The sequence below is a fragment of the Stegodyphus dumicola genome, chromosome X1 (assembly GCF_044657685.1).
Source record: "Stegodyphus dumicola isolate Sdum_Otavi_A_Nest chromosome X1, ASM4465768v1".
Classification (NCBI taxonomy): Eukaryota; Metazoa; Arthropoda; class Arachnida; order Araneae; family Eresidae; genus Stegodyphus; species Stegodyphus dumicola.
In genome coordinates this window covers 136,466,122-136,479,560 of record NC_140780.1, presented here as the reverse complement: position 1 = coordinate 136,479,560, position 13,439 = coordinate 136,466,122, and the positions used below count along the sequence as shown (strand labels likewise).

At 30.4% G+C, this 13,439-nt stretch overlaps 1 protein-coding gene across 1 annotated transcript in view; it reads right to left on the bottom strand.

Moving 5' to 3' along the window:
- Window positions 1-1,126: 1,126 nt before the first annotated feature.
- Abcd1 (ATP binding cassette subfamily D) overlaps window positions 1,127-13,439 on the bottom strand; it is a 99,218-nt gene continuing 86,905 nt past the window's right edge. Inside the window, exons 9-10 of the mRNA XM_035364985.2 lie at window positions 10,080-10,205; window positions 1,127-9,488 (exon numbers count right to left, since the gene is read on the bottom strand). Coding sequence (XP_035220876.1) covers window positions 9,194-9,488; window positions 10,080-10,205 — 421 coding nt within the window. The 3' untranslated portion in view covers window positions 1,127-9,193. The remainder of the gene's footprint in view (window positions 9,489-10,079; window positions 10,206-13,439) is intronic.

Sequence of the window (13,439 nt, the reverse complement as noted above, 5' to 3'; positions counted from 1 at the left end):
TTCGTTTCTACTGTTGCCACTCACAGCCTACATAAATTTGTACAAAAGAAAAGATTATATACGATTTGTAGAGGTTACAAGATCACCACCTACAATTATCTTTGAGGAATCAGGAATAATCAGTCGGGGGGTTGTAGATTGCTGCAAACAAGGTATCTCCAATCTTTGGCAGGTGAATAGAAGCTACCACAAGTTCATAGCCCTTGTGTCTGTCCGTGGAAATGAAGCATGACGAATATTTACATGGAACTTAAATGATTGCTCCTCCTCTGTGATGTAACCGATCACATCGATCAGTCCTACAGTTTTGAAGCTAACTCTGTCTCCTGGGGTGGTATGCGTCTCGGAGATCAGGCAAATATCAATGTCATTGTCATACATAGAGTCTTCTAATTCATCTTTCTTATCTCTAAGATTGTTAGCGTTCCACACAAACATTTTTAACTGGCCTGAAAGCACTGGTGTGCCTATCCATGGTTGGGCTTGGTGGCCACGTTGGAACAGCTAGCAGTTGCGCTAGAAGTTTAATTGCAAAATTCCGGAGGCTTTAATTGCCTCAATTAGGTTTTTAGTCCTTCAAAAATAAAATAGTTCTAGTTTCATTTATATTCCTATTTTGCTCGCTCACTGCAGCTGTTTTATTGGTAATTACCCTATCGCTGAATTTCTCCATAGGCGGGTTTTGTGCGCTGGCCTTAAAGAAATTCGGGCAACCTTTGTTGTTACTTGTATGATCCATTTGGCAATTTATACACTTGGGTGTCTCTTCTCTTAATTTAGGGCAGTGAATAATGATCTCCAGCACATTTCATGCATACACCCTCCCTGAGAATAATGAAATGCCTGACACCAAAAGCACTGTAAAGAGAGGGACAACTTGGTGGAGGATCTTTTAAAGGAAAACTGGCTAAAAGTCACACATCGGGAAAAACCATGAAAAACAATCATACAACCAGCAGGCTGACCTGGGATTGAAGTATCAGTATTTTAAGTTCTCAATCCTTCAGCCACCGATACGGCCCACTAAAGATAAAGAACATGACCACATTCTTGACAATTGTTTTTGCATAAGACTTTTCATGATTTTTATACATATTTAACATTATAAAAGGACATTACTCATAAATGTAAGGAATTCAATCATTTAATAAATTCATTTATAGGTATTTCTCAATAACAGTTTAAAAAATATTTTATAGCATAAGCTAGATAAACAAAATATCTTTCTGGTATCTTCAGTGATTATTTTCTAATTTCCTATAAAAATACCTACGTATATCAACTGCAAAATTTTTTATTCTCTCTCATCAACAATGAAAATAAAATCTGATAGCAATGATAAAATCTTGCAACAACATAGATTATGCAAGTCCTTCCATATAGTTTGAATTTTATTTTAAAGGTAACATACATTTTTTATATCTTGGTATTCTTTCATTCACACTATTTTCTACTCAGAAAGCATTACAGAAACAAACACTACAGCTTTTAAAATTGGAATTCTTTTACAGCTGAATTTTAGTTTCATTATCAACAGTAAGGATTTAGTTTTATGAGTTGACAACATCAATTTTTTGTTGTTTAAGAAGAAAATAGCAGTCCTTAAATATAAATCTTTTTAATTTTTATAATTTTTTGAAAATGTTTAATGGTAAGTAAGCTCTTTTCTGAAGTGCTGGACACAATTTAAAAATCTGAGACAATTAATTTCTTAAAATTATTTTCTCAGAAATATTGAACTAATGATGGTTATCACAGAGTTAACTTATTTCCTTTCGGGAAATTCTGAGATAAATTAATTATTTTTGACAGATAAAGTAAAATTATGAAGTCTGCAAAGGCCTGAATTTCAAGTTGGCCACTTTAAAAAAATCTACTAATTTTATATGCTAAAAAAACTTCTCCACAGGGATGTGGACATTCAAATCACCATGCACTTTGTTATAGAAATAACTTTTTTTAATAAGTGCCTCTGAAAGGATTCAATACCAGTATCTTACATTATATTCGTAATATATGATATACAATATAAAACTTTAATGTGACAAATGATAATTTGATGCAAGTTGCAACTATATATATTTATATGCTTATAAATATTATTTATCTCAGCATTTTTCACTCATTCAACAACTGTTTGATATTAACAAAGAGCATACTTTAACCAAATACCTGAAGAGGGATGAACTGTACATAAAATGTTCTAATTCCTTTTGTTACCTGAGAATATTCTAATATAAAACTGTAAAGTCTGAACAAAATAAAATGTAGTTGTACTTATGCTAAAACAAGACTTAACTTTGGCAAGAGAATATATTGATAATCTGATATTAGAATCTACAATTAAATATTTCTTGAAAAATATATGGTTGAACATAAATTTAATAATAATAACTAATAATAATAATTATTATTAGTCCATAAAACACTATTATCCACAATACATCAAATTTAGATCCAAACCCATAATTTTATTTACACAGTCGAGCCTACTTAAAATATTTCAATTCTAGTCCCATTTTTACTCTCCCCTGCAAATACAACTTTTAATGTATAATTAAGCTCATCCTAAAATGTTTTTCTGAATAAGAAATTATCATCTCTTTTAGTGCAAAGTTTTCTACCTTTGAAATTCTAATCCATTTAAGAAATTTCAAGTGTTTTGTTAAAACTCTTGAAATGACCAAGTTCTAAAGAAAGTAAAGAACATGAACTTAACGCTTCTCTCAGCTGCTGCATATCAAGAGTAATGAAAATATAATGACACAATGCAGTCTCTATAATCATCAGATTCAAATAGGAAAATATATATGCAAAATTATTTTAATATCAGATCACAAAGAAGAAACTGATATTAGAGAAATCTGTCAAAGTGATACTAAAATGAATGGAGATTTTAAAATTCTACATAACTGTTTAATGACCACAACTGTTCTCACCCTGTTACTCAGCATAAAAAAAAATGGCTGAATTTACCTCAAAATAAAAATTTCTCCCCACAGCTTGATTATCTGCTATATCTACTATGCATTAACCATAAAGGTAACAGCTTTGATCATAACAAGACATAATCGTAATAGGTTGAATTTATAACTCATTAGTTTTAACTAGTTTAATTGAAACCAACAGCATTAAGTTTGGACAGTCAAAGGAAAACAACTTGAGGTGCTTCAGCAAGTTCCAACAACTTGCATGATAGATTTGAACAGCTTATATGATCACCAACAAATTAAGCTTACAGACACAGATACAAATTTATTTTAAATGTAGTGAAAGTTAAAAATCTACCTTTAACATTTATAGAGTGGACTGCACTGAAAATAATAATAATAAATAAATAAATAAATAAAATAATGTTTTAACACTTCTTTCAAAATAAACGCATAAAATACATTTCATTACACTTTTTAGCAGTATTATTACTACCATTATTTAAGTAACATATCACTACTGTTATACAGAGTGTACCGTAAATGTTGTGACAAACTTCTAGGAGAGGTAGGGCACATCACGAGGATTAAGAATTGCATAGGAACCCATGCCCAGAAACGTCACTGTACACCGTCAGGGGGTGCTCTACAGAAGAGTGCTAGTGGAAATTGAGGATTGCCTCATTCAAGCGGTAGGCACCATATGAAGAGCATGGCACACTATACGAATTGAGAGCTTGCAGACATGCACTTAGTATATGGAATACCTGAGGGTAATGGACAAACCGCTGCATGCATTTATCGAGAAAGCTTTTCCGACAGACATCAACCAAAGCAGTTTGTTTGCACGTCTGCATCAAAATTTGTGCGACTATGGGTCTTTAAGAAGTGGACTCATTTTGGACTGGATGTTCATAGCCATTTGAACAGATCATTCCTGCATCAATGAAGTGGGCATGGTGGACCGGTTCCCTGGCCCCCCCCCACACTCACCAGATTTATCAAGCCTTGATTTCTTTTTGTGGAGAGCCATCAAAAGTGTTATGAATCACAATCCTGTTGTTTCTGAAATGGATCTCGTGACAAGACTTGCCTATGCAGCTGCTGCAATCAAAGAAATTACTGGTGTGCTTGAACATGTTCAGCAATCAATGGTGCATTGGTGTCAGGCGTTTGGCATCTGATGGTGCAAGCTTCAAGAATCTATTGTAATATTCAAGCTGTCGAAACACCATTTGTATTCATGTCTAATAAATGTTTAATATTAATCACTCTCTTGTTTCCTTTCCCATCTTCTACCTCTGCTACCACTTACTCCTGACATTTCTGAGTACAGGTTCCTATGCAATTTTTAATCCTTATGATGTGCCCTACCTTCCCTATAAGTTTGTCACAATATTTGCAGTACACCCTGCATATAAAATGAATGGATCATAAATTTTAAACTTCCTAATTTTTGTGAGCAAGCTAAATTTTTTATAATTATTCGATAACCAAACAACAAAAATTCCACGCTTTTCACCACTAAATTTTCATTTCATTAGAAGAAATCTGATTTAATTCAAATTTTTACAAGTATTAGCAGTCAAAATGATCTCAAGCAGGTTCGGCTGTACATCTATCTAGACACAAAGAACACAGGTATCTATTGTAAACATATAGGTACATTCAGTTCAGAATTAAACAAAATAATATTTATAAAAAGTTAATATGGAAGCAATATTTAACAGTCATACTAATAAGATATAAAATGATAAATCTGACAAACAGAAAATATCTACAAAATGCTGCTATTAATTCATGGGTCTACTATCTTTGGCTTTCAGCCAAAAAGAAGTAATTAAGAAATTAATTATTAAAGAATGTCACAAGTAGAATGCCTTATAACATTTCTTAAATGTTCAGAATTATCAATGTACCAAAATATATGCAAGTACTATAAATAAAAAAAGGATCATTAACCAAAGCATGTATTTCATAATGCAAGGTATTTTACAGAAAGACCTACATATTAAAGCCACTTTCTTTTTATTTTTTTAACAGGACATAGATGGCTTTGCTCGCTATCCTGCAGCAGATTATTATCTTCAGAACAAAAAATTTTATTTTCTACAACTATATAAAAGAATGTACGTTTGAAAGAAGTCACTTTTGTTTATAGTTTGCTTATTTAGCAGCATCACAGATCCATTTGCAATACATCTTTTCAATGAACACATTTAAAATATGGAATGCAACATTAAACACCATGTACTGATATTACCGACACTAGTAAGTATATTTAAGAGGCTATAAAACCTAATTTTTCTTCTATTACAAAATGAAAAATATCTTAGACATGATAATTACACTAAAATATTTTGAACTACTAAAATATACACTTGTTCTTACATAACTTTATGATAACTCAAAAATATAATAAAAGGAAATTTGATTTTTCCTCAGCGTAAGAATATAAGATACAATAAACAGTTAATCCTGAGGCATAAGTGCTTTTGCACACAAGTGAGGAATTTGACCACTCATACAGCTTACATGAATTAAAAAAAATCACAGAAGCTTTATGAACAAACTGAAACTCAGATCTACAAAAAATTGCTGTACAATATGCTTGCGATTTATGTCAACTTGGCTGAAGACCTGTTTCATCAAACCTGTACAAAACATAATGATAGCAATGGGTACAAGATTAAATAAAATATTGCAAATACATATAAAAATATCTAAGTACATCATGACGAGTAAAATTATAAGCCTTGTACTGTAAATACAAGTATTTTACAAGAGGTAACACAAATACTACTAAATTTTAAATTTCACTCAAATTTACATATAAAATTTAATAATGCTTCCCTTTTTAAACAAATAAAAATATAGGTTTGAAAAGATTACTTCAATTGCTTACTCACAAAATAAAACAAATTATGAATATATATTTCACAAGTTCCCCAAGTAAAAAATATATTAAAGGCTTCATTTCTTATTTTCAAAGCCTTCTCTTTTCTATCACTCAAAAAACTGTCTTGCACTACGCAATTTTATTAAAAGGCTACAGGAATTTTGAACACCGCCACAAAATATTTTTATTGTCCTAATAAACTAAGGTAAATGATGGCTTTTTGTTTTCACCTACATGCTGATTAGCATAAAAATTTTAGGGAAGATTCAACAAATGAAACATTTTATTCACTATTTGACACCAAACAACAATATCCTGCCAGGGAAATTTTGTTGCATTTCTCCTTTCCAGTTTTTTTTTATAAAACTGTCACATTATTATTTTATAACAAAATATAATTGGAAGCTTTTTAGAAAATTAAATTAAAAAAAAACAAAATCAGAATTCACAAACACATTTTTAAAATTAATTAATCAAGCATGTGTGTGATGCTTTAATAAATTACACTTAGCTATTTTTGAATCATTTGAGATACTTTCATCCTACACAAAATACTGAAATTGTAAAAAGCATTTTCTCATAAATGATAACCAAATATCTAAGATACATGCCAAGAAAACATTCATATAATGTCAATAAAGCACTGAAAAACATAAGTGGTTTAAAAAATTTCATTAAAATTTTTTGAACCATGAGTTAAAGAACATGAGTCAACTATTTATCTTGGAAATGTTAAGTATAAAAACATTACTTTTTTAGTTGAATCATAAAAACTGTTACAGGAACTATAACCCATTTTTTTATTACAAAAAGCTGTAGCACAAAATTAATAAAATCTAAACATGATAAAAAAATTTCCTTAAACAGAAACATAATTACTCTCTCTCTCTATATATATACACAAGCAGCTTGTGAGGAAAACCGGAATGAAATTCTTCAACTGAGAACAGTTTTCGAAGTATATAATGCTTCAGTTTTACCATTTAAAATAATGAGAAAATTACAAAGCTCCAAATATTTATTAACTTATAATAAGAATGGGGGGATAGGATATACATTAAGTAATAATATAATTTTTGAGTAAACGTGCTTCCATTTTCTCTAAGATGCAGTTAATTATCACAAGTATGTTTATTGCTTATAAAATACTTTAGTCCAATGCTTAAAAAATAGTTTAGAGAACATATTTTCATTTTAAGTATTGAATTTATACAGTAAATGCACTCAAGGGGCTACTGACTGAGGAACTTGTACACAGTGTTGAATTGTTGAAATTGACTTACTCCAGGTCAGCACACATTTCAAGTGTTAAAGAGATATTGCTTTTATTTCCTTTCTGAATATAGATAAAATTGTTCAATACATTTCCTGGCATCCTGCTGAAGCTATTTCATTGAAGTTTAATTTCATCCCTTTCACTTCCATGTGAAAATATATTTTTATATAGACACATGGTAGAAACTTACTTTTGTATGCACATACACTTAATGTTATCCACATTTATATGCTTACATTTTTTAGGTGTCAAAAAGATCAAATATCTACAATAAAGAATATTTTATGCTTAGCAAATCAAGCTGTTTTATCAACTTAATATTTCTTTTCTTTATGATTTTTCCAGTCAACCCAGTGGCCCTCTTAAAGTAAAGAAGTGAATGGATCAAAAACATAGAGGAGAACTTTTTAAGCATCAAAACATTACTTTATGTCCACCCTCCTTTTCTTTATAACTGTTCAGCATTTCTTCTCATTACATTAATAGAAACAGTTGTTAACTAAAATTATGGGCTTGCTATATTTAAATGTTCATCAGTTATAAAAAATACTGTACTACTGGAAAGTTCATGCACAGTTGACATTTAGACATATATAAAGTGAAATATATTAGCTTAATCTTTATTATATATACCTTTCTTTGTAAGTCCATTTTACACCCTTCCTGGAAACTGTTGTTACAGTACAAAGTCTGTAATCCGGACGTCGATTATCCGGAATGATCTATAATCCGGACCTCAAAGCCACAAACTTTCTTTTTCTTGTATCTTTTAGGCATGCGTGTTTAGCACAGAAAAACAAAGCAACTTAAACAACTTACATTGAAAGAAATGTTTAATAAAGTAAACAAATAAATATTAAGCTTATTTTTTGTAAATTTTGATACCCTTTAGATCATAATTGCTTTTTATTTCATAAATTACGGTTTCATGTTTTTAAATGTATAATTTCTGCATGCCATCTTACCAGATTTAAATTGATGATCTATAATCCGGAAAAACCCTTAATCCGGAATCGTCAAAGTCCTGACGAGTCCGGATTACGGACTTTGTACTGTAGTAGGAATTGTTTCAGGTTAATGTATAAGAAGCAGCACACCATTTCAACATTCATTTTTTACAACAAAAACTCACACACCACTACATAAACATTCTTTTGCTTTTGTGTTAAAGTATGGACGGGAGGCTTTATGCTATACAAAACAACAACCTTTTCGAGTAGGGACAAACAAAAGTTCTACATAGTTAAATTAATGTTTTACAGTTGAAAAATTCAGATTTGAAATAATGAAAACCTACAGGAATGTCAGAAATAAATGTAACATAAATGGCATAAAAGAAAAATCATTGAAATACAAAATATAAAATTTCCATTATTCATACTCAGTCAGAAATCTTCATTACAGTAAATAATTAAAATGAGCATTAACCAAAAATACTTTACTAATAAATATATTTTAAAATATTTATAATATAAAACTAACTTTAAAATTACAACAAATATAACAATTAAATACTAATATTTTTGATTAAAAAAATTTACAAAATTTTTTTAAAATAATTTTGCACACTACACGATATAGTGACTATAGTGACTACCATACTCGTGTATCATTAAAAATAAATTATTTTTGTTGTAAATAACAAATGAATTTCAAAATTTCTGCATGATGTAAAGCTCATGCATAAAAAATTATCTGTAGATAAGAGAAAAAGATGAACAATTAAAATCACATTTTACTGCTACACATACAGACCTTATGAGTTTAGATGCACTTGTATGAAAGTAAGATAGCTATACATATACTGTACATAATAATACATAATTAAATGACTTAATTAATTTATAATTAAGGGGAAGGGACATGCTGCAGTTCAACACATCACAATTTAAAAGTATGTTAAGGCATTTTTAAGTAACTTGAAGGACCCAAAAATCCAAGAAAAAGAAAAATTGAACAATTTCTGTAATAATACATAGATATATATGAGCTTCACAACTAATACAAAAGATGTAAGACTTAGTTCTTGTTTCTATGACAGTATAAATAATATACATAAAGCTTTTCATATCATACAAAACTATTTTATCAATCTGTTAAACTTTCAATTAAAATAGATGTCTCATAGGATGTGTCACTGGCATTTGAAGAACCATCTTTGGTAGGTGATAAACGACCCACTGAAGAATCAACCATAACTGTAGAATTTTCTCCTAGTAAAGTGCATAGCTCTCTCAATCTCCTCTCCATTTGAGGAACACCGGTTAAAGATGCTTCAAGCTTTTCTTTTTCATCCCGCAAAGAAAGCCTGGTATTCGTATCCAACGGTTCAAGACTCCATCCACCTTCACCATCAAACTGGAGTAAATGAGTGTGAAATTTCCTGTAAAAGAGAAGACATGGAAATTATTAAAATATAACTGAGGAATTTTATTGCGCGTTCACTACAGATGGAAAATATAAAAGGCAGATAAATATTACAAAATATTCCTCAGAAATATCTAGGAAAAAGAGAAAAACAGAAGGAAAATGTCATACACTTATAGTTACTCCCTGTTACATTTTAAATTTAATTATTTTAGTAAATATGGATATATAATAGAACTCACTAAACCTGAAATTACAAACTTTTCTGCTTTTAAACAGCTTACACAGTTATAAAAAATTGCTAATATAAACCTTTCCTACACATAACTGAGCAATTAATGAAATCATAAACATGGAACAGGTGTAAAATCTTGGAAAAATACTAGTGCACATTGGAACAGAATATTTCTCTCTCCCAACCCTTCAAGATGTTTACAACACACACATAAAAAATATAGCTTTATATTATAAATTCCACTGCACATCAAAAGACCACTCAAGTTCTTAAAAAAAAAATTATTATAAAAAGTAATTAAAAATTCAAAATTAAAAGTACACAATTACAAAACAAAAAAAATTAATAATAATAATAATTAAGTATACTCACCAAAGCGATGGCCTGTGAGTTATCGTCAAAAGAGAGATTCCATTGTCCTTCGCTGCCTGATAAATTTGGCTTTCAACATCTATTGAAACAGCGCTAGTGCATTCATCCAGCAGTGCAAACTGAGGCCTATATAATATGAACAAAACAAAAATTTTTAGATTACTAAAATATAGGGTAGTGGAAATAAAATCTATTTAAATATAGGTTCAGGCTTTAACACTCAATGATGAACAGGGCATCAGAAAAATACTGAAGTGTTCACTAATGTCAAATGTTCTAAAGTTTTTTTAGTTATAGTTAATAACTATCACACATTCTGAAAACCATTAGAGCATTGATTGTGCAATTACTAGTCAAAGCAACATATTAAAATGACATTCATTTTCATCCATATTTCAGCAAGAATGCCTACATTAGAACTTGTAACTACTACAGAAAACATGATTCTCAGTCTTTTACTGTAAATGAGTGTTTCTACAATCAAAAAAGAAATAAAAGAACAAATGGTCATAGCATTATTAATGCTACAGAAAAGATCTAACCCACCATGCAGGATCCAATCCACCATAACGATTTATTATTTAAGTTATGAATTATTGAAATAATGATTGTGCATTTTTCGAATTTTCAGAGCAAAACAGATCTGTTCCTACATTAATACGAATTCATGACATTGTATCTTAATTCTCTCTGAGCTATTTTTAGCTAATATCTCCATTTGTAAAGTATTGTTACAGCACAAGACTGAAGAAAGTGGGTGCCACACAATTTCACTCTGGTTGTACAGATCGACACCCACTGCATTAGCTTTAAAGTTTCGCCCCATTTTTGATGGAGAACATTTAAATGGACTAATTAAAGGGTCTGTCACAAGAAATGCAAGAACAAATGGTCATAGCATTGTCAGGGTTATCCCACCATCCTGAAACAGAAAAATACAACACATTTTGCACAATTGTTGTAAAATAAGAATGTACTTCTTGATGTAAAATGATCCAGTTGGAATCTGCCATATCTTTGAATTGATGAAACAAAAAAGTTCCCTTATTTCTAGATATTCATATTTTTTAAAAGTTATACAGAAAAGTATCATCACAAAAGAAATGCAAGAGCAAACAGTATCAGGGTTACACTGAAAGAGAAACTTAAAACACATTTTGTACAGCTGTTGTAAAATGAGATGGTACTTCTTGAAAGATGATTTCATTGGAATTTACCATGTCTTTAAATAGATGAAAGGAAAAGACAGAAAAAGTGTCATACACACCATCTATCAAACCACTTGAAATAGTGATCTTGAAAGGGCATTTAATGTGCTCATGTTTTTGGAACACAATTCTTAGCTTACAGAAGTATTAGATCTTAAGGACAAATTATACAAGATCTGCCCAAACACACATCAGGTTCAAATATGCATAAAAAATTAAATATTTACAATATACAATTTATTACATAGATTCAACTTTATAAATCAAAAATAAGTACTACTATATTAAATGGCACAGTCAATTATCCTCATCTAATCCTGCTCATATGTAGCAGCTGTAATAACTTATATACAAGCCAATAGAGAATATAATTTCATCTAAAACCAGGTATTGAGTTTTAAAACCCAGTCCATCACTGCATTTCTACAGCAAATAGCACTCTTGACACACAAAAAACACAACTTTTCATGTATAACAAATAAAAGCATTTGATTTTATGCTAAGAATATGTGCATGCTCATTAAATTCCAACTTGAGATCAAACACAACAGCAAGTTTGTAAATAAAGACATAAACAAGTTTTAGATACATACCTTTTTCAAAATATGGTTCATGCCTTAAGATTATGTTGTAATTTAAGAAATCATTTATGTTTTCTAGCATAATGATATCAGTCTATTAGTTAATACAGTCAAAAGTCGTTAATTCGGACACCCATAATCCGAAATGATCTATGATCCGGACCTCAAAGCTAAAAACTTTCTGCGCATGCGTCGCGTTGACACATACACATAGGCGTTTATGCGTGCGCGTAAGACTTTTACGACTGTGCATATGCGTGTGCGCAAGTGCAGATTACGTACGGTATAAGCTAAAATTATCTAATTCAGTTAATGTTGATGATTGCGTTGTTCCTTAATCTTCGAATTGGATCCAGCTTATTATTTTTTGCAGACTGTAAGAGAAATTTTATAAAAGTAAACTTGAACTTTCGATTATGTCAAATAGAATTTCCGATGCTGGAGCTCCCAAAGGATCTACAAACGAAAGTATGTTTCGATGTCCATCAAACAAAAAGTGGAATTGCTGCGAAATGGATAAAGACATGAAGAAGGTGACAGAGAGGTTAGTGAAAACGAAAAAATTTCGATTGAGAAGTTAGTCGGTATTCTCGGCACAGCAATTACGGGACTTGAACAACGGAACTTTGTAACTGAACAAGAAATTACATCTGTTTATAGAATTAAAGAGAAAGTATTATCACATAAAACGAAGCAACTTACATTGAAAGAAATGTTTAATAAAGTAAACAAATAAATATTAAGTTTTTTTTTTTTTTGTAAATTTTGATACCCTTTAGATCATAATTGCTCTTTATTTCATAAATTATGGTTTCATATTTTTAATTTTAGAATTTCTGCATGCCATCTTACGAGATTTAAACTGATGATCTATATTCCGGAAAAATCGATAATCCGGAATCGCCAAAGTCCCGACGAGTCCGGATTAACGACTTTTGACTGTATTGAAAATTTTATTCATTTATAAAGTAAGCATATTTTTCAGGTACTTTTATGTTTACACTTAGCATATTTTTTAGGTATTTTTGTGTTTACTGATTGTGCATCTGAGTAATCTTTTTTGTATTTGTGCATACTTACTTAATTGCTGTATTATTTTGCAGTACCTGAGGAAATATGTGACAGAATTGTTAGAATAGCTTAAAGTGGAGATATAGCTAGTTAATATCTACTTGGCTTTGATGATATTTTGGAAGTTTACTGAATAAACTTTTTCAAAACACTATGACTGATTTCCCCAAAAAGTTCTGGTGGTACTTTCTCTCTCCTTTATCTATGATATAAACAGAAGGCTGTGAGGAGCCACGAATTAATTGCAACTTGGTCAACTAGACTCAAATACTACTGAGTTTCAATACCAAGAAATTTTAATGTTTGAGTGAAGAAGCAAATCAACAGTTCTGTCGCAAATTTATGATTTTGATTGAACTTATGAATTAATGAAACAATGATTTTGCAATTTTAGCATTTTCAGAACCAAACAGGAAATACCTGTTTCTGCATTATTAGGAATTCACAGCATTGCCTCAATTCTCTTCCAGCTACTTTTATCTAAAATCTTCATTTGCAGA